The sequence below is a fragment of the Aplysia californica genome, unplaced genomic scaffold (assembly GCF_000002075.1).
Source record: "Aplysia californica isolate F4 #8 unplaced genomic scaffold, AplCal3.0 scaffold00269, whole genome shotgun sequence".
Classification (NCBI taxonomy): Eukaryota; Metazoa; Mollusca; class Gastropoda; order Aplysiida; family Aplysiidae; genus Aplysia; species Aplysia californica.
In genome coordinates, this window is record NW_004797539.1 from 620,485 (window position 1) to 642,993 (window position 22,509).

Genomic DNA, 22,509 nt, shown 5'->3' on the forward strand with positions numbered 1-22,509 from the left:
ACCACACACACACTTACATACATATATATTTATCTATTTCTTTATCTATTTCTTTATAGTTATTACAGTAAATTCCTTTTTAATAATTAAAAGTGCAGTCAAAAATTTGTGGCTCAACTTATCCTCAAATATAATATTTTTAACGGGAGAATCATTGTCATCCATACTTTGCACTGCAGTTCGTATCAATTTGCCTTAACTTTATCATTTGTTTCCACAATAAGTGAAGCTAGATTAAAAAACCTTTCTTTATAAATTTATATAAAATACTGCAAATCTCCTTCATGCGGAAAATGGAGAATTGTTCACAGCACTTCCCTCTTTTGACACACATTTTGCGAAGGCATATGGCTTACGTCACCGCTCACTAATGACACTCTTTAGTGGCAAAGCTAATTACAAGAAACTAATTTTCTAGTGAACACTTTTTTGCACTAGAAGTTCTTAAAACAAACGTTCAAATACATGTAAACATAAGCTCACGATTAGAAAAAAAATGACGGACTTGTTTTAAAAAGCGATTGCTCCCAGCTGTAAACCTTTTAAAATCTGTAGAAACCACCGACTGGGATTTTCTATTAGTATTTATTCAGGAATTTTCTAGAATAAAGCTAAAAGGTGTTTATAAAAATATTGACCTGTTAAGGCAAATTGATACAAGTACAAGTCGCTGTGCAAAAGCTGGAGAGTTTATGTTAAATTGTTGAGGAGATATTATATATGACAATAAGTTGCGCCATGAATTTTTGACCGCACTATAATTTTAGCTTCAGTCAGGGGAAGGGAAGGTGGATTTCATTATTCAAAGGGAACAAGTAGCAAAAAGGTTACTCATCATTACTAATTCATCTTTTCATTGATCGACCCATTCACTTATTTCTGCTACAGTATGATAATGTGGTATTGTATTGGTGTGTGGGTGGGGGTGGGGAAAGGGGGTATAGGATCAAGACACGTAAAAACGCTGTAAGGTTGTGTAGAGGAGCAAGTCCAGATCCATGTAGTTCAGTTTATGATACCAATTGAACTACGTCTGCTGTTGTGTCGGGCAGCAACGGTTTTGTTTTTATTTTATAAAGGAGTGAAAATGGCATCTGCATTTGACCTTTGTAGTGGTCCCCGACTGTTGTTTGAATGTTGACCTTGAAGGGTCCTTGGGACATGGGGTATTGAGACTTTAAGAAAATCCCAGATATATGAGGCTTCCACTTCAAAAAGAGAGAAAATGATAGGGATAAGGGGGGTTGGTCTGAAGAGAGACGGAGAGAATGTGAGACAGGAGAAGACAAACAGGGGACCAGGTGAAGAAAGAAAGAGAGAGAGAGAGAGAGAGAGAGAGAGAGAGAGAGAGAGAGAGAGAGAGAAAGAGACAGAGACAGACAGACAGACAGACAGACAGACAGACAGACAGACAAACAGACAGACAGACAGACAGACAGACAGACAGACAGACAGACAAACAGACAGACAGACAGACAGACAAGGAGAGACAGTGAGAGTGAGTGAGAGAGAGGGAAAGAGAGAGGGAAAGAGAGAGAGAGAGAGAGAGAAAGAATGAAAGAAAGAAAGAAAGAAAGAAAGAAAGAAAGAAAGAAAGAAATAAGGAAAAAAAGGGGAAAATGGTTTAAAATTTAGTGCTAACTTTGGTAATTTTTCATATCAGGCTCCTTTCTAGCTCAATTCAACATCAGGCAGTTCTATTGGTCTTCAGCAGGACTGAGCCTTGTATATAAAACTAAGAGGACATGCAAATTCACAGGCCTATGTTGGGAGATTTTGCTTCTACTGAACCCTGGATCTTCAGAAATAGAGAAGATTTCCCAACAACTTCAACATTGTGTTGATCCCAAAAAGAATAGATGGGAGGTATCACAAAAGGAAAAATGTAAAATCAGGAACATAAGTGAGAGAAACAATAGACAAACAGTATAAACAAACACAATGTTCTGACAACACTGGGTGAATGAAAAATCCCCCTCCCCCTTCCTCCCAAGAAAAATCTATTATTACAAAAGTGGGTGGTTAGCGGGTGCTGTGGTGTGCTGGTTTGCTCCTTCTTTCCTACTAAACATCTGTCATGTTTATCTCTTCTTCTTTTTTGTGTTTGTTACTCTTCTGTAACACCTCTAATATTGGGCACTTATATATATGACCTAATTGATTTGTAAGTGCTGTGAAATACATACAAAACTTCTTTTTTTTTAAAGAAAAAAAGAAAGAAAAAAGATTTTCAAAATTGCTGAAAACTGATTCCTATTGCAATTTTTCAGTTCGTCTCATCAACATGAAACTGAATACTTGGTCAGACAAACTTTATCAATGGCAAACTTCATTTTGGATCAACAATGTAAAAAGAAAGGATAACTGCTGACTGTCCCCACCAAAAAAACGAACATTTTGAATATATATATATCTAAGCTCTTTCCTTCTGTAAAATGCCAAATTATGTGGATACGTCAGCTTCAGGTGCCTTTTTTTCATTGAATGAATTCAGTTAAAGTAAATAGTGTTGCTGGAAAGCATTCCCTCAACCATATCCTTGTTTTTGAATTCCCTGCACATGCGTCATAAGCTGATGCTCTGATCTATAAATTTGTACTCACAATATTATCACCAAGGTAATGAAAAAAATAAAACAATGAATTTTGAATCTCGATTATACAAAGTTAAACAATCTTTTTTATTCACACATGATGCATAGGATTTTTCTATATGTACAAAAAGTGAGGGAATACAAAACACCACAAAACATTTCTGTAGGAAGAATGAATAGTCTCACAATAAGAGATATAGATTCTTATCCTAATGTTGCTCTGAATTTGCAGGGCATCATTAAGTTTTCAGTTTATAACCTACAACAAAGAAAACCTGAAATGCAATGGATACATATCAGCCACACAAACTTTTCAACATCAAATAAATTAACAGAAAATCTTTTTTTTTTTCTTCACACTATCTTAATAACATCAGGGCATTCATTTTAAATCCTCCTAAAAACTTGGTTTTGTATACTTTCTCTTTCACAAACGTACATAATTTTTATTATGCTGATGAACTTTTCAATAAGTTATACAAATAGATGAAAATCTTTAGCATTTGCTTCAGAAGAGTCATTATCACTTTACACATGAGTCTGAGACTTTGCTTCTTTTAACAAAACCCTGTTTGATAAATAGCATTATACAGCAGGCTTGGCAGTGAGTGTGGTATTATTATCCACAAGACCCTAAACTCAAAAATTATACACTTATGAAGTCAGAAAGATCTGTTCTTAATTCAAACTAAATTTTTGTATTAAAGTAATTGAGCATGATTCTAGAATTTTGTTAACTAAAAAGAAAGGAAAGGAGAATAAGAGGCTCTACAAACATCTTTATATGCCAACAAATATTTCGTTAAAACCATTTATCAGTTCTCACTAGTTTAGCAGATTTAATTTTTTAAAGTACATGAAAGTTTTACAAATGACAAAGGACACATAGAATGAGAAAAATATGGCAGTATTTCTTGACACTTTCAGCTAAAAGCTTATATTCTTGTCACCACCAAAAACCCCATTACTCTGCCACATCCCAATAAAAACATATTCTAACATGAAAGAAAAATCAATCCTAAAAGTCTGATCTCATACTTGAACAGCAAGCATATTGCAGTTATAAGAAAGATGGACCTTTACTTCCCTTGATAAGTCTTCGACATCATTTAAAAACATTTGCAGCAAAGGAATGAGAGGCATATCAAGTTGATCCAAGAGATCTTCTCGATAAAAAACATTATTTTCTGATTCGATCATAACTTATAAAATGTCCTGCAAAATACAACATATTTGGCATAAGCGTCCACAAGAGAAACATGACACGTTTGTGAGGCATCATGGTGAAATCAGGCGCTCTACAAGAAATATAATGAAATCAAAGTGAACAGCATTTTTCCGCGTGTTGGGTAATTTTTATTTCTTTTTTGAACTTAACACCCTTTATGTCCATTAAAAAATACATTTCAGTGTGGATATCATTGAAAAACACTGTTCAAAGGCATGAAAAATACAAATCTAGTTTCCAAGGACTCTCAAGCTTTGGAAGTCACCAAACTTCGCTAGCCTTTTCTCGCTAGTTTTAACTCTGCGACCAGATGACCCTACCTCTTTAAATGAAAATAACAAGACTGCTATTCAAGACTGATGGATATTATTTTTGTCAAAAGTAATAATATAATAATAATAACAATAGATAGCATTTGTATAGCCAAGATCCCCGCTCAACAGGAAGCTCTATGCGCTTCACAATCTATACTATTACCCCAGCAGACCTGAGAGCATTCTGAAACAAACTCAACTTCCTGAGAAGCATACAGTGCAAGCAGTCATTTATAGGTGCTAAAACACTGACATACTGACAAGATCTTTCGCTGTCTATGTCCGGGTACCCATTTCCACCTGGATGAAGTGAGGAAAATTCGAGTAAAGTGCCTTTCCCAAGGACACAACGTTGGGCCCGCGGCTCGAACCCATGACCCCGCAACCTCACGATTACGAGTCCGGTAGCCTAACCACTAGGCCACTGATGCCACAATAATACAAATGAACAAGCTAGAAGATTATATCAAAAACTCCATACATGCCCAAAAATTGACGAGCGACTGATTCCACCGCACTGTGACACATTTTGTAAAGAAAAACATGGCATTTTTTGGTATTACATCTAGCCAAAGCCTAGTCGTCATAATCATATGAATCTTCGGTGGATGTTTCTGATCTGGAGGATTGTTGCTCAAGTAGTGGCATCTCTTTCTGACCACTCTCCTGAAATAAAGAAAAAAAAGAGCATGATGCTGGGTTTTTATTGTCTTTGTATTACCATATATTTTTATTACTCACATACTTTCTCTTTACCATTATGCTTCCAAGTCTTTGCCAACAGGTAAGACAGAGGAAAATGGAGGACCGTTTGTTCAAAAACACAACTTCCAATATGCAATGTATAGATATCAAACTCAGAACTTGTTTAGAAAAAAAAAAAGAAGCTTAATCCACCTTTCAAAGCACAGAACCAAACCTTGTACAGCCTTATAGTGGCGAAATTAATTCCTCTGCAACTGAGACAGAATTTCCCCATTCCCCTCCCAATATTTTGGTTAAGTTTCAATACTTCTGGCCGACCTTTGCCTACTTATGACTTTGTGGCCTTTTAAATTCCCATCACAGACATCTGAAGCATTCACAAGGCATTTTAGAAGAAATTAATGCTCATTAAGTAAAAAACATAGATCTAGTAAAGGTTTTCAATTAATCCAGTCTAAAAAGTGTTATGAGTAACAAAAAATGATGAAACACATCTGATCAGTAAATGAAAATGCAAAACCAAATATTAACCCTCATCCTGCGGGAGCCGGGTTTATGTAGCCCGATAAGCCTATTTCGGCACCTCGCCTGCGTTCTGGTCCCGAGTCAGTATAGCTCCTGGCTCAGCGCACGCGAAGCGCGCATCCTCTTACGTGTCATTCGGGTCCCGAGTCGGATCCCCATTCACGCAGGTCAAGTGTGTGTGCGTCAGTCTGCTTGAGTTTGTGTGCGTTTGTGGCCTTCTTCTAGAACCACCTGCGTTGGTTCATAATCGAGGCATACGTCTCATTCAAAACATGCCAAGTTGATAGCTCTAGATGTTCATCCAATGAAATTATAGAAGAAATTGACCCACTTAGATATGAGGAGCTCGAAAGGATAGTCAGGAAACAAGACTTCCATTTTTTCTATACAAATATTTCAAATGAGCTTGATTTTGTATGAAATAATACTACCTGATAAAAAATGAGCTTGTTTGATAGTTTTGAATACCCTTGTGCAGGTACAAAGAACAATTTGAGTGTAAAACATTCGGAAATTGACCTAAATTATCCCTTTTCGAACCTCAGGTCATTCATAACAACAAGAGCGTCCAGAAAGGTTATTCAAATGGGCGTAACTACTCGTAATGTCTTATCAGCTTGTGAGAGGGGGTTATTCATGTGTTTGTAACACTTTATAAATAGAATGCTATGAAGGATAGAGCGTTATTTTCATCATCAGTTAACACACTCCCGCGGTATTCATGGCGAAAACACACGTTTCCCGGCGCGCGCGCTGTACACCAACAGTACACACTGAGTGACCCCGGCGGCCTGCCCGGCGAGTCCGACGTAATCGGTTGCTGATAAGATACGCATCTGGGCACAGACGCAGGATAAGAGTTAAAAAAGGAAAAAAACATGCACATTCTTGACATTCAATGAGTTAAATTTTTTTAAAAAGCTTAATTCATCCCACCATGCTCAAAAACAAAACAGTTTACCACATTTACCTTAAATTCTATTATTTTGTCCATGAGAGTGCGTCTTTCCTGAAGGCTCTTGGCTTCACTCAAAGCTTTCTTGAGACTGTTGATTTGTTTATTTGTGTCTCTCTTTTTCCTCTCCAGGTCAAGAATATCAGCTGATGTCTGATCACAAAGTCTGCACCCATTACAAAACAAAGAGAAACTTTAAGGCAGATTGTAAGGTTATAACATGACCAAAGAAAGTCTCTGTTTAGAAAAAAAAAAGACAAAACTGAACACTAGTATCAAGAGGCGTTCACTTCACAGATCATTAAACTAAATTTTGTTCCCCTAAAATGATATTGTTGATTGTGATACTGCACTTGTGCTCCTTTCATACTGATCCCTACAAGTTCTTAAAAATACCTGGATTTATACCTCTAGGGTGGCTCATTTTCCCAAAAAGAAGTATTAAAACAATTTCACATGATACCAAAAAGTATGTATTCATGAAGGAGCCTATATCTTGTTTTGACATTACTACCATCACCTTTTTCTTACTATTTTTGTATTTTTCTAGCTATGTACAGGAAGGATGTATGGCTTAGACTTTTAAACAACACAACTTAAAAGCTAATCTCACTGAGTTATTTAAAATTAAGTTTTATATCAAATATGATCATTCTTTCTTATATTTAATTGAAAACATATATGACAGCATGACAATGGGGTAATAACCCACACACACACACACACAAAACCCACCCCAAAAAACAACAGGATACCAACTGAACACATTACCTTGAATATTCTCTGCTGAGTGAGTCCGCTTTGCTAATAGTAGAAGCAATAAACTGCTGGTATGTTGGTCCCTCTGGAGTAAACCTATTAAGGAATACTAACTAAAAAGCGCTAAACAACTGTCTGCAAGACTTCCCAATGTTCATAACAACAATTTTATAACATTCTACATCATTACAAATGTTGATACTACGATCTAAATAAAAACGATACAATTTTCTACCCATAAAGCATTCTTTGTTTTAAAAATCTGACACCTTTTCAATTTTTTTTTTTCGCAACCAACGCTTAAAATATTTCCACTCTGCTGGCAGTCTTATACCCTAACTTTTTTTTCAGATTGAGGAAAGAAATATCCAGACTTAATTTAACATTTTAAACAAATTCTTAATTTCAACTTATCATCACAAACCAGCAACATTGCAAAGTTTTTCTTTCATTATAAGAGTAAAATTTGAAAAGATAAAAGGTTGACAAAAGCTAAAATCTAAAGAATCATATAAAAACCTAGACCAAGTAGAATTAGGATAATATGCCAGTGCACAATGCTTCATCATCAGTATAAAAAAGGATATGGTAACTTCATAATCTCTGTTCTTCGCACTTTCTTTCCTGGTTGCTTGTAGCTTCTGAGCTGTCTCATATGCAAATAATGAGAGATCAGAGGACTTCGTCCTGATGTGTTGAACTTCACCCTTTCATAATCTGGGCCAGGACCAATTTGATGTGACTATCAGAAACAAAAATGAAACGACTAATTAAGCACAATGATAGTTCTGCAATAGATAGTCGTTATGTCCCAAACACAAACTATACTAACTACACACTTCATCATCATGACTCCCCTATATGAGTAAAACATTAATATTAATAATAATAATAATAATAATAATAATAATAATAATAATAATAATACATAATAATAATAATAATAATAATAATAATAATAATAATAATAATAATTATAATAATAATAATTATAATAATAACAATGATAGTAGAAGAAGAGGAGGAGGAGGAGGAGGAGGAGGAGGAGGAGGAGAAGAAGACCCTTATAATAATTAGCATAAAGCGCAAATTACTGCTCCTTATAATAATGATAATAATAATAATAATAATAATAATAATAATAATACTAATAATAATAATAATAATAATAATAATAATAATGAATAGGAGCCTGACAGCAAGATCTATGCGCTTTACAATATTTATTATATGCCCTACATGTGTCTCATGTCGAAATCAGGTGCTCATCAAAATACTAAAATCGAAGAAATAAAAATTTTTCTGCTCGTTTGGCAATTTTTATTGACTATTTTGTTTTGGGTTCAGCACCATTTATGTCCACCTAAGAACACATTCCAGCTTGGATTTGACTAACAACATTTATCAAAGGCACACAAAAAATGTAAATTTTTGTTTTCAAAAGATACTAGGCCTACATCTTTGAAATTCACCAAACTTTGGTAGCCATGATTTTCTCGCTAGTTTTACCTTTAACATCAGCTCGGTGACCCAGACCTCCTTCAATCACAAATATTTTTACTTCTATTCAAGATAGATTGTTATTTTTTTCATAAAAAGTAAGGCAAATGAACAGGCTCTTATGCCATAACTAAATATGTCCCAAAATTGACGAACACCTGATTCCACCATGTTGTGACATAGAACAAAGTTATATCCAAAGATCTAAATTTTAACAGGATTAATTATCATTTTGTTTTTTGTTTGCTTCTGAGTACAAAGTAGTCGTAATATACTTTGTATTTATTATATCTATTCCATTTTTAAAATGCCTTTAGACCAAGGACAAGGCATCACATACATTTTTGACATTTATCTTGTGTAAAGGTGATGACTTGAGTTCCATCAGTATTCACTTCAGAGTGTTGACAATAACTTCACGCAACTAAGCATAATGCAAAGATACCTATCTATTGTTAATGCACTGGGGGTTTTTTTTTCTAGTGCACATTACTTAATATGTATTTTTAGAAAAACCACAAGAATATTTTCATTTCATACATATATATAACAAATTTTACCCCAAAAATGCACTTTGATTTGATGATCTTAAAAACTGAAAAACGCTATTCAGAAAGAAACTCAACTATCTAGCGCAAACAAAAAAATCTCATGTGAAAATATTCATTAAAAAATCTACCTCCTGCTTGTTGAGCTGACTTCTGCCCCTAGACAGAAGGCGGTTTGAAGACTTTGTGACTTCTCTCAGAATGTTGCCTTGTGGAGAAGTGAATGATTCTGTTCCAAGTTTATCGAGAACTTTGCTAAATCCATCCATATCAAGACTCAGCTCAACTGAAATAGAAACATATTTTTTTCTTTTCCAAAAATATTCTGAGATTGTTTTAACTTATATGTCAGCAATGCCACCTCAAAATAACTTAAGAGAGTTTATTTGGGCAGTAAAGCCAGAGTATAGTATTTGCAGGAATAAAAAGCATGAGTAAAAAGCAAGTAAAAATGACAAAGGATGAAACCCTTTCTACAATGAGTTCATTAAGATAAAATTAAAAACTTGGTACACATCTAATCATGTTGTACAAAACATCACCACAGCATTATCACTTCAAGTATTATTGCAAGTTCTCTTTAAACTGCTGTATGCTTTCAAGTATCATTGTGAGTTTCTTTAAACTGCTCTAATCTTTCAGTAATTAACACCACTTTTATCAATCGCCATGGGGAGATTTGGTTGACATTGCTAATACATCACACCATTACAGATGACCTCACATACATGTCATTACAGATCCCTACTGTACAAAGCCCTTTTTTGTAAGCTAGGATTACTGTGTCTTGCTAAAGGACACCCTCCCAGTGACCACCTTCCCTAATGTTGTGTCACTGACCTCACTGCCACTTAACCACTGGAGCCCCCAGTGAATAAATATCTAAATTATAATCACAACAAATACCTTTTTTGTGCAGTGCTGCTGCTTCTAACATTTTCTTTGCTGTCTCATTGTCTCTGCTAGTTTGACTTCCTTCTAGCCCTTCTTCATTCCATGCTTTCCAGACACCGGGAACAGGTCGAAGTCCTGGGTAAAAAAAATAAAAATTTCAGTCGTAAATGTTTGTGCAGTATAGACTAGTAAAGTCAGCTGAAAACTAAAAAGGCTTTTTTCATGACATAGGAAGAATTAATTGTAAACAATTTTTTTTTGAAAACTTGGTACAAATAGCTATAATATACTCTGCAATCTTTATCTGTTGTTCAATAGGGAGATACCATTTAAGAAGGAGCTCTGATTTGTTGACATCTTTAATGAATACAACAAGAAATGTCATAGTCATTGGCTTTTTATGGTTAAAGTTATCTGTACTCACAAATCGAAATACAAAAGCAACCGAATTTTACATGTTAGAGAAAATTATGGCCACATACCATATCGGCACACGTAGAAGTGTACAATTACTGAAATAAAAAAGAAGTTTTGAACAAACTGACCTGTTACCCATTCATAGACCAAATTCACAAGGTACTGTTTGAATTCTTCACTGAATCTCCACTTAGATTCAGGGAAGGATTCTCTGTATGTGCAAAACAGGGCTTGAGCAAGGCAGTCTGGGTAGACCTGAGAAGAAGGAAAATGAGGGCAGTGAATTTTTAAAAAAATATTTACCCTTTATTATTTTATGACTCTTTACAAATGCTTTAGCATTGTACATAACTCTCCTAAAAATCAAACAGTAGAGGTAGGTGTTCCAACAAAACATAAAAGGCCATTCTTCTATAATTGGCTATCCTTGTTTCACGATCATCCTGGCTTCTACTGAAGTCTTTAACTCACTTGCGACTGGGCCCTTTCACCAGTCACAAGCGTTGAAGACTGGCGTTTTTGGGGGTATTTCAATAAATCACCACAACTCTCAGAATTACCCTATTGTAATCATTTTTTTACACAGTAAAGTAACATTCAAGCTTAATTTAATACAAAAAACTAAAGTTGTCTAAGTCTAATACTTTAATTTGTATAATTTTTTTTAAATTGGCATGAATTTGATTTTCCGAAAAATTTCCAAAGACGTGACAAGTAGAATGAAACTCACTGCAACAACAAAAATAAAAGTTCAAAGTGTTCTGGTTTAATTTGTATACATGTGCGAGTGTTTGGTGAAAATATAAAAGCTGGTCTGTGCATTGATTCAGACCCATACACTGAATTACATGAGACAGATGTACGGCACGACGTTGTGATTTCGTTGCGCGAAAAACAACACCGGTACTAGTGCTAGATCTAGCCCTAGAACTACGACTCGGGCCGTGTTCGGGTACATATCCAGGATCCTAACTATTAAACTCATCATATTCTGAGACACTAGAACTAGTAAAACGCACAGAAGTATAGAAAACAGCGAAATTATGTGATTCTTGTACATGCGACTTCTTCGACCGTTACTACGACGCGACTGTCGGATTACTATGAGCTGTTTAGAAAAAAACAAAGCGCGAGTTCCGGTCTGTTCAACCCCAGTTGGGGTTACTGTCCTTCACCTTCAATAACTTAAAAACTACCAGCCCCAGAGATACGAAACGAAGTCTACGTAGCTCAGGCTTGGCCAAACAAGGGTACGAGGCGGGTCTCGCGATCCGTGCATGATTTGTAGAGCGGAAAAAAAATTCCAAAGTTGGTCAAGCCCTACATCATATTGAAAGGGAAAATCTTAATTAGATAGTTCCTACCGACAGGAATTTGTCCTTCACGTCTGTGTTAATGCTTGTAAACAGTGCAACATAGCTGTCAGAAATGCGATCAAAAAGACAATCTTTGTCTTCTTGGAAATCCTCCTGAAAAACAGAATACAAAAGTTACCAATATCATGGATCTGACAATTCCAGCTGCAACTGACATGCAGTAAATTCAACAATAAGTAAGAAACTGAATCTTACATTCCAGATATGCTCCAGTGCAAGTATCTGTTCATAGCTTATTTCCTGCTTAAAGTTTTTTTTCAATTTATGTGTCGGTGATATGAGCAAGAGGCAAAGTGTTTGACTGAAGGTATCAAAATTTATTCCTTGGAATTTCATAGACTGATGCAATAAGTCATTGGTCATTTATGGAACTAACAAATAAAAAACACTTATCTTTCTTTCAGTCTGTCATAAGCACACTTTACTAAGAAAAGACTTTAAACAACCATTAGAACTTATTGCCATATGCAGACAAATAAATACCCTTATTAGAACCTGAAGTTTCCTGGAAAAGTTTCTGAAAATGTTTAGTTAAATGGAGGAAACTACAAAGACTGAAGAGGAAAAGTCGCATCACTTACAGGAAAGGAGAAGTGATAATGGCAATTACTGTTTTAAGCAGATAATGACTTACTTGTTTTTTAAAATGATCCAAGAATATCCACCAAAATGCATCCTGCATAACTGCAGATGATGCTTCTGAGAGGAACAACTTCTTCCAAAATTTTCTGAAGCCAGGCTGTTGAGAATGAATTATAAGTAAATGATTATTTCATTTACAGAATGTTGATGTTTGTATCAGAGCAAAATGAAGCCAGCATCTGATCTATTCTATGTGCATAGTCTTTTACTTGGTGAATCACTGAGAGAAATAATATTTATTTGAAACTGCTTCGACTTTACAATAGAGGAAATCGAAAGTGGTAATTTTGACTTTGAACTGCTGTAGTATTAATTATTAATACCAAAAGTTTTAATAATAATGATAATAATAATAATAATAAATAGCATAATGCTACGCATTTCCATTTTCTAAAAAATGCTCAATGCGCATTACATTCATAAAGATATCACATTTTAAAAATTAATAGGCAGATCTGTACATAAACCATAATATCTGTAAATATGTATATGTTTGAAACATTTCTATGAGAAAATTTGTCTGGCAATGCGTGCATTAAAAAATAGATTTATATATAGCCTACCTATAATAAATGTAAAATCCAATAAAAATTCACTAACCGCCATGACAACACTGAAACTTGAATAATTATAAGCAGAATAAAACATTCGTTCTCCATAGACAGAATAACATTTTCTTTCTTTTTTAAAGTTAAAGTAGTCTTTTTCTCTCTCTCTCTCTCTCTCTCTCTCTCTCTCTCTCTCTCTCTCTCTCTCTCTCTCACCTCCCCCCCCCCCTCCTCCACGCTATTTCCTCAATCTCACCATCAGGCATACACATACATGTACCAGAAAAAGTAACGGTTCATTGTTATGACAAGTATGCATTTAATAATAAGTAATTCTTCAGCTGTTTTTTGAAAATGTGAATATTAGGGTCACTCCTTATTATGGAAGCTTGTTTTAAATACTAAATGTTTGACGGCAGTATTGAGAGAGAGAGAGAGAGAGAGGGAGAGGGAGAGGGAGAGGGAGAGGGAGAGAGAGAGAGAGAGAGAGAGAGATTGCTCACATTAAAATCCTGGGCTGTAGTCACGCGATGCAGTATAGGTGGAGCCTCCAACTGTGCAGGCAGTTCAATGAACTCTCCATGCACAAAGCCAGGAAATGTGTAGTAATCAAGGCTTCTTTTCCTTGTTTCAAGCATTGTGTCCACAAGATCCTAATGAAATATTTATGAACAGGAGAATAATAAAAAACAGTCATTTCAAATAAAAGAATATTCTCTCTGGCAGAATGTGAAAACATATGCATATATATATATAATATAACTACAGTCGAACCTGTTCAGACAGCCACCTGTATAAGACAACCACCGGCCACTTTCCATTTTCCCCCTTATCGTTTTTTTTATAACACAATGACTGTGTGCAGATGATTGTGTTATACAAGTGGCAGTTAGAACTGGTTTGATTTTACTTTCAACATTTAACAAGTTTGAAAAACGCAATATATCTCTCCAGCAGTGCATTTGTTATTTGTTTACTTTTCAAAAGTTTTCTTGTAAAAGAAAAAATTGAAAAAGATCATAGCATTGGAAACCCAAAATATCAAATAAAACTGAACTCACAACACTTTTGTGACCTTTGGAGCTTCTGTGAGACTTAACAGCATCAGATTCTGACACTTCAGTGATGAAAGCTGCCGACACAGAAGAAATACTTACGTAAAAATATGGCATATAGTTATAGTGATCTATCTGCTCTTTTTTAATTCTCTGCGAGTTTTATAAGTTATCAGGCCCCTTATTTAGCTTCTAGCAATTTCTTTCTTTCTTAAACACTTTTAAATATACTACAGATTTCAAATTAGCTGTTCACAGTTAGCTCATAGGCCTACAAGGTCGCATATTTACACATTCATATATATATATTTTTTTTTAAAAATAAAAGAGAGAGGTTGATGAGCCAAAAGGCCTGTCGCAAAATACTACCCAGTCTAAAAAGTACTAATTTTAAGAGTATTCAATCTAACAGCACAATTTACACAGTTATTTCATATCTTACTCATTAACTCAAAGTTTAAACTGCTCATGATGAATCAGTCAAACTCTAATATAATTAATTCAAAACTTACAAAAAAGTGTAATGATTTACACTGGGTGAAGACGCTTATATAACTGCATAGAGAAATCAAAACATAATGGACCCCATGTGACTTACTTCGAGATGGAGAGTGGAAAAGCCTCTCCGCAAGGCGAGACGGACGTTTATCATCTGTTACAATTCGGTCTGCATAAAAATTGATCTTATCCTCCAAAGCAGACAGTCTGTCCTCCATTTCATCCATCATGTGTAAACCAAGTGCTTATTAGCAGTCAAGTCAAAATGCAAGAGTATCCTTTCAAACATAAAACTATGCGTAAATTTGCATTAGTTCCTTGATAAAAATATTTAATGATATACAAATTTGCATGTGGTCATTTATTGCTAAAGAGCAAGTACTATCAAACTTGAAATTTGGCTGCCATTTGTCATTCTAAAAAACTGTTTGGTATGTGAATCTTGTTTGAAGTCCCTGCATAGCCATCAAACTTTTGAATATTTTGCAATATAGACTGATGTCAGAGTAAAGTGGTTTTTAAAGTGATGTTTCTAACAAAGAATATCATCTAATGGTTTCATGTACACCTTTACTGCAGTTTTAACTTGCATGATGATCTCAGTGTATGAACTGACAATGAATGCATTAATTATAGCAAAAGATACGAGCAGCTTCCTTCAGAATTTCAGCAATATCATCTTGATTTCCGATGAATAATCCTTCTGACTGAATGTCTAAGGGTCCTTCAAGAGTCATTGGAAGTGGCCAGTCATCCTTTGCAAAAAGAAGATACCAGATATCATGAATTTCACACAAGATATCAATTAAGTACAAATAGTTTGAAGCACTAATTAGAATGACAAGGGAAATGTCGATTTTGGAAGCAAGAAAAAAAAATAAAGATAATGTACTGTCATCATTTTTTACAAACATTATATTACAACAGGGAGAAAAAATTACAGCAAAATACCCGGTACCCCAAAGTGATAATGTTCAAGACAAAACAAAATAAGTCTGTATATCATTTTAAAAAAACAACTGCAAACAAAGAAAATAAAAGTACTTTATTGTTATTGCAAAGAGAAGAAATATTGACACAATATAAACATTTAATATGGTTGTTACCAGTCCTTCAGCAGCTAAAAACTCAGCAAGAGTTGAAGGTGGTTTCTTTTCTCCCACTTCAGAAACTTTTTTGTCTTCAGCGGAGTCCAATGGAAACAAGGACATGATTCCTGCAAGACACACAACATGATAGAGTTTTATTTTTAATTTTTAAATGATAGAGTTTTATTTTTAATATCTCCAGCTTGAGAATGGAGGAGGGGAGGGGAAGGGGGGAAGGCACACTATTGAGCTTTCTATTTATATTTGCATGTAGACAAAATCTATAACTTTTAATGTATAACTTAATGTACCTTTCAAATGGAGCATAAAATATTAAGGATACGAGATAAATGTACATCTCTTATCAATATTTCAATATTAACATATATAAGAGAATTCAGTTAATCTAGAGACCTCAATTACTTGAACAATGTCAGACTTTTCTTTTGTCCGTTATTACAACCTTGGAGGTTTCCTAGGAAGCAACAGACGTCAGCCTTCTACTAGATCTAGTTGGAAGGTCTTATTGAATGGGGTGTTGTATGATGCCATTGTCTCCTTAACTATATTTAGTCATGTCTGTGTTGATCTTGTTACCATTACAAATTTAACACAACATTCCATAAAGAATGTCACAAGTAACACAGGAATGATTAATAGCTAAAAATGTCAAAGCAATGATAGAGCAAGTAAGGGATTATATAGCTTGTTCACTTTCTTCTGTCTGTGGTTAAAGTGGAATAAAAATAAATTGCTCTGTTTAATATTCTCATCTCAGGTCTTTATATATATGCGGGTTATTCATACCGTAGTTGGGTAACCAGACTCAAAAGCCCATAGCACTGAAAACTAAGGTTTCCACACATTTTCTCTGATGTTAGCCTTACGTGAGTAAAAAATAGTAGGGATTTGCAGCATATAAACAAAAATATCAAAAGGTTGACCTATTTTAATCAATATCACACTTTATCACAAGCCAATGAAACAGAAAGTACTTTTTGAGACTCGAGTATAGATATCTGACTGGCTGTAGGAGGAAACTTACAAGCTCACATTGAAATGCGGGGGCAGGGTGGTGTTGCTGTCTCAAAATCAGCAATTTGTGGGCTAGGTTGCGGTAAATCATTTATTGCAATGATCCTTTAAATGCACCCAAAGGGTGGTTTAGTTTTAAACATAGGAAAGGTTGAAGGTCCAAATAAAAAAACTTTTTACGATTACTGGATCAAGTTTTTTAGGAAAAAAAATTTTTGCTTGGTAGCTGGCTTACAGGAGTAACATATCAAGCCTCTTGTGCATTGGCAAATCAGTAAACGAGAGAGACTTTTTTAATGCCCACAGACCAAAGAAAGTGACAAACTTTAACTTTAACTGCACACTACCTTGATCACAGCCCATGTTGCTCCCAACACTAAACCGCAAGTGATGTTTCATGGCTCTCCACTTTCTGCTTTAAAACCAGTCCTACTTTTGTAATAATATAAACTGAAATCTGTCTGTGGCTGAAGGCGAATTATCATTTTAGTTCTAGTAACATATGTTGATATGGGTCATAATTGACAATATTATTGTCCCATTTTATTTTCATATGTAATACAAGTGGCTGATATTGAAAATTGAATTCAAAATCTTTAATTTGTCTGAGGGTAGGTAGAATCAGAAAAAAGTAGGTAGGTCACAGATAATACCCAGCCCAGGTGAGGAAAACCCCCTGGCAATAAAAGAGTTAAACTGCAAACGATCTTTAATTTTTCACAACATCTATCCTGTAGTAGTATGCCTATACAGGAGACTACCGTTACTGCATTAAAAGACAACGGATGGCTTAGGCAGACTTCTCTCAAAATGAACATGAGACAAAACTCACTTCGTTAAAAGCCCCAGGGTTATATACCCTACTGTTACAAACACACCCGTTACAAACGCGAAGGTATCAACTTAGACCAAGTCGTTGTCAGGTACGCTGTTATTTCAAACTTGAGCTGTTGCTTCCTTTGCCCAGCTGGATTGATTGCACGGATTGGTTTTTTTTTTTTTTTTTTAAATCATTGAAGCCTCTACGAAACTTTGAGACTCGGAAGATTTGTCATAATAATATTTCCTAACGATTACACTTCTAATACTAGATACAATTAAAGAGGTACAAAATGTTTAATGATTCTTTTCTAACAAAGAAAAAATAAATATAGCCAATATCATTTTTAACTTCGAAACTAATATATACTTTAGCTCTATACTATTTCCTCTTTTTGTCATGCGTCCATGACAACAGCTTCACAGGCAGGTGCGCGGAGCCAAGTGGACAGTTCGTTAGGTGAATTCATTATTTATCAAAATGTAATGTTGAAGACTTGCATTTTTTTTATGGTGACAGGCTCAATTTACTTTTTACACGTTTAAATTCTGTAAGTTTATATATGTTATGATAAACCTATAGATCTAGATCTAGAGTCTAGATCTAGTGCCGTCAAAATGCTTGGCGCAACCATGACTTCAGTTGTTGTCAAATATTTCCTCTCCAACTATGACATGGAACATACAAGTCTCCAGCTTTTCAATTTCAAGGCTTTTGCACAATGACTTTTATCAATTTGTCTTTTAACAGATAATATTTTTGTAAACACCTGTTAGCTGTTCTGACTCTAGAAAATTAATTAATAAATGCTAATAAAAATCCCTGTGGGTGGTTGCAGATAATTTTTAAAAAATAAAAGATTTACAGCTTGGGGCAATTTCGCATTTACTTTTAAAAGCAAGTCTGTCATTTTTGTTCTAATTCTGACATTATGCTAAATCATTGAACGTATGTTTTGAAAACCTTTAGGTGTTCATCATAAAAATAATTTCTTGTAACAAGTTTTGCGATTGAAAAGTGTCATTGGTGAGCTGTGATGTAAGTCCTTATGCATATATAATATATATATATATGCAAAATGGAAAGGAGTTCCACAGAGGGCCGGACGACAAAACAACTCACAAAAGAGGAGATATTTTGAGCGGGGTATACAAAAAAGTCGGGTTATGTATTTTGGAAAGGTCAAAAGAAAGAACGAAACAATTTTGGAAGATTTTTTTTTTTTAACCAGGCCCTCTGGGGAACTCACAAAATGTGTGTGAGAAGCAGGAAGTGCTGTGAACAATCCCAATTTCCGTTGATGGAGATTTGTAGTATTTTGTATTTTAGTTTTAGTAAGATTTTAACGCTTGCAACTGCATAAGGTCATTGAGCACCAAGAGGTGCAGGGTGTCAAGAGATTTTGAAATGGGGAATCAGGCTTACTCTGCTCACCTCTCTAGCCTCAAGGGTACAAAGTAAAGTCTGCTTTGACCATCAAGGCACCCAGGAAATAGCAGTTTACAAGAGAGTAACCAACATATATTATAGAGGAAATGATAAATGTGATCAGCAGCCAAAAATAGGCTGTTTGACCCTTAAAAGCAATTATAGGGGCCTAGACGTGTAGGAGTGGAAGTAAAAATGTACTGTAATTACAAAGTCTCTTTCTTCAGACCACACCTGATCTGTATCCTCATTCTTACCCCAGATTAGCCATGACCAGAAAAGGTCTCAGTGTGGGAAATTCCATTATACATCGAGCTTTGTGTCCCCCCCCCCCCCCCCCCCCCCCCCATATCTTTAGATTGATATTGCATTTTTTTAAAATGTCCTTTTCCAGATCTCCTCTCTCCATAGGGTAACTAATATAACAATTATGTAACTCATTGTTTCACAGTGTCTTATTTGTTGTAGACCTTTGTTGTCTCTATATATTATATTTGTGAAAGTTCCTCACATTGGCCGCCTAAAACTTCCGAACCATTTTACTTTCGAATTTGACAAAATTAATGTTGGTTCAGAATCATTTAAAGGGTGCACAGTTTTACTGAGAAGTCTAAAGTCACTTTAGTTTAATTTTCAGTTTTTCATTAGTTTCGTTTAGATCTAATCTTGGGAAAGTCCGTCTTCTAAGATGCCGTTGTAAACAAGTGAGGTTTCCGTTCACTAGCAGTGCGCACTGATTCCTCACCTTTGAAATTCTTGAGTGTACAACCACGAAAGTGGAATAGAGAATCAATCTATACATATTATATTTGTGAAAGTCGTCACTTTGGCCGCCTAAAACTTCAGAACTGCTTAACTTTCGAATTTGAAAAAATTAATGGTGGTTCAGAATCATTTAAAGGTTGCACAGTTTTACTGAGAAGTCTAAAGTCACTTTAGTTTAATTTTCAGATTTTCATTAGTTTCGTTTAAATCTAATCTTGGGAAAGTCAGTCTTCTAAGATGCCCTTGGAAACAAATGAGGCTTCCGTTCACAAAGGGTGTGTGCACTTATCCAACAATGATTTGACGATCGATTCTTTTGAGTCCGTTCATCGAACAGGAAACCCAGCTAGTTATTCAGTGGAATCCTGTTACAATGAGAGGGAGGGGACCGCTGCGAAATGTCTGTTATAGCAGGATTCTCGCTATATTAAATCCAGTAATAAATCCAAGGGAAATAGTAAAGTAGGCCTAATCTATGAGTTTACTGTTCTGTTTATTCCTTTTTGTATTTCCCCTGATGATGATTTTGTTCAACTTGATCTCTTAGGTCTTACTTGATCAAAAATTGAATCAGGTTTCTTTCTCTAGCACAAGCAATGTTGACAGCTTGGCATTGGCTATCAGAAAGAAGGGGCTCTGGCTCTAGGCTAACTCGCCCACTGTGTTGTCGCCCACCCCACCACACCCTGTGGTGCGTTGCGTCTGCTTGCGCCCGTCACATAGTCGCTCCATCTATCACAGCATTGTGACCTCTCCATCCCACAGGAGAGAAGTGAGAGGCATGGTATGCCTAGATAATCTAGACTGGGCTGGCCTATCAGTATCAGGCGATGCGTTCTGCGTGTCTGCACCCTCTCCAGCCATTTGCTCTGGCCTTCCATTGTTGGTTCGCGTGGGCTCTCCCATTCTTTTTTCAGGATCACAAACAACTTTCTCAACTGGCGAGTTTTTATATATGTTTAATTGGTCTATGCGCTGTGCACAGCAGCAGCAATATTCCGTTATAACTGACTAGCGTGTTTGTCTGATTGCGCAATAGCAGTATAAAGAAGAAAAAAACGGGGGGTTTTAGATCAGTGTCTTTATAACAGACTTCTTGTTATTTCAGGACTCGTTATAAGTGGACTCCACTGTAATATATTTGGCAACTTTGAAACACATGTGTCACTTTTCCCATAAAACTAGGACAGCTACAGAGTTGAAAGTTGGCATGTACCTGCAAAAAGATAGACACTGTAGGTCCCCACACCGGAGCCGATTAAAAAATTTTTTTTTTCCTGAATTTAGACAAATATATATAAAAAGTTCCCATCCTACTTTGGCATCTGTGATTATTCCACTGAGAAACGAAACAAATCTGCATAGCTGTCTTTCACAACAGTAGTGTTAGAAGTGATATTTCGTGAGGCACATTTTGTTTTGAGTGTATAGATGTAGACCTTTTAATTTTTTGCATCTCTCAAGATTTATTGCTCCATTCTAGTAGAGTAACAATATAGTAGGCCAATGACTTTCAGTTGATGTTAATGCACCGATCATTCTTTTCATCGAAAGGGGGCCCAGCTAGTATTATGCCCCCCAAAAAGCAGACTGGGGGTAATTTGGCTTGAAATTGCTTGCTTGGCTCTTTTCTTCCATTGTTTGTATGAAAAATTGAAGTTAAACCATAATAAATCAGTTTAGTTTTATGTTTTTAATACTTTTTTTTTGGCCAAATGATATTGTACTGTGCATGGCATTTTCTAAACCTTTACACTATTTTTTGTCAAAATAGATTTTGTAATTACAGTTTTTCCTTTTTCTGGTTTTCTGAGCTGACACTGACAGGACCTGTGCATCTGAAGCTCCTTAGCGTCAAGAGATAGATTTTCACAACAGCTGAAGTCTGCATATGTTGCCCAGAATGGAATGGCTTACACACACTCATCAGATGTATTGTTTTAATATGCTTTTCATTTTGCAATCAATTTGAAAACGACTTTTTCCTTTTGATGCTTGGACTGTACCATACCTGTTTTGTTAAAAATGAGGAGAACTCAGTTTTGAAAAACAGATGTTTCAGACAGTTTCACAAACCTAAAGGCTATAGGTAGGAGATTTGAATATTACAATAATGTACTGATTTGTCAATCTTCTTTCAATTATACAGCCTCAGGAAAATCATTTGGTAAGATCATACAGCCTCCAAAATGCCAAAGGGACGAGGAAGAAAGGACAGTGACAGTGATGCTGCCACAGATGATCAAGGAACTGTTGGGACTTTTGAAACGCTTCGGGATGAGGGTGAACATTTTGTTCATGTTCAACAATATGTTAAAGCCATAGAAAGCTTTTCAAAGGTGGGTTTTAGGATATAGCTGCTGTTGTAAAATGATTAATTTAAGTTGAAATATAGAAATAATTATCTTAAGGTGGAGTTTTTTGGAGTTATTGGTGATGCCCTTTCCTCCATTTTTACTTTCAGAAAATATAATTTTTAAGTAGGTCTACCAGTATCTTAGAAAATCAAGCCAGTACCTCAAATATGCTCTACCTTATCTGAAGACAGCCTTCTGTTATTAACTAGTCCTTGATATCTCTGTCAACTATTGCCAGAGGACTTATTGAGGGATTAAAAATAAAATGATATCTATAAGAGAAAAACTAGCATTGTTTAAATTTATGCTTTTTTTTGTTAAACCTGTAAAATTTTCTACCATATTTTTGCTGCATTTTTGTAATGTCAACAATTCAATCATAGCGTCACTTTTCGCCCGATTCTGTTACTTTTAGTTAGCGTGACTCAGCAGCCCGCCAGAGCTCCCCAGCTCTGGGTC

At 35.4% G+C, this 22,509-nt stretch overlaps 2 protein-coding genes across 8 annotated transcripts in view; one reads left to right on the forward strand and one right to left on the reverse strand.

The window, feature by feature from the left end:
* Positions 1–4,518: 4,518 nt before the first annotated feature.
* On the reverse strand, positions 4,519–17,611 carry LOC101856437 (protein FAM227B). Of its 2 annotated transcripts, none has more exons than XM_005101060.3 (15): positions 17,513–17,611; positions 15,664–15,773; positions 15,204–15,312; positions 14,658–14,801; positions 14,066–14,136; positions 13,508–13,657; positions 12,449–12,553; positions 11,803–11,907; positions 10,567–10,693; positions 10,034–10,156; positions 9,259–9,413; positions 7,667–7,821; positions 7,092–7,169; positions 6,336–6,486; positions 4,519–4,801 (listed from the first exon to the last, which is right to left on the reverse strand). In XM_005101060.3, exons 2-15 carry the CDS (start codon positions 15,766–15,768, stop codon positions 4,712–4,714), a joined length of 1,668 nt encoding a protein of 555 aa, XP_005101117.1. In that variant the 5' UTR covers positions 15,769–15,773; positions 17,513–17,611; the 3' UTR covers positions 4,519–4,711. The 2 variants fall into 2 exon arrangements, with proteins under 2 accessions (XP_005101117.1, XP_005101116.1); XM_005101059.3 differs by lacking the exon at positions 17,513–17,611 and adding an exon at positions 17,028–17,494.
* A 259-nt stretch (positions 17,612–17,870) lies between these two features.
* Positions 17,871–22,509, forward strand: part of LOC101856815 (tetratricopeptide repeat protein 25) — a 29,551-nt gene continuing 24,912 nt past the window's right edge. For 4 of the 6 annotated variants that reach the window (XM_013084036.2, XM_013084038.2, XM_013084037.2 and 1 more), the window contains exons 1-2: positions 17,871–17,959; positions 21,843–22,032. In XM_013084036.2, the coding sequence (XP_012939490.1) occupies positions 21,883–22,032 (150 nt within the window). In that variant the 5' untranslated portion in view covers positions 17,871–17,959; positions 21,843–21,882. The remainder of the gene's footprint in view (positions 17,960–21,842; positions 22,033–22,509) is intronic. The other 2 variants (XM_005101064.3, XM_013084039.2) reach the window with 1 other exon arrangement.

Coding starts and splice junctions, on each gene's coding strand:
- LOC101856437 (XM_005101059.3), bottom strand. CDS start 17,079: ATGAAACATCACTTGCGGTTTAGTGTTGGGAGCAACATGGGCTGTGAT. Junction 15,774..17,027: donor CAACATGGGCTGTGATCAAG/GTAGTGTGCAGT, acceptor TGTGTCTTGCAG/GAATCATGTCCTTGTTTCCA. Junction 10,694..11,802: donor TGAAGGACAAATTCCTGTCG/GTAGGAACTATC, acceptor CCTTCTTCTCAG/GTCTACCCAGACTGCCTTGC.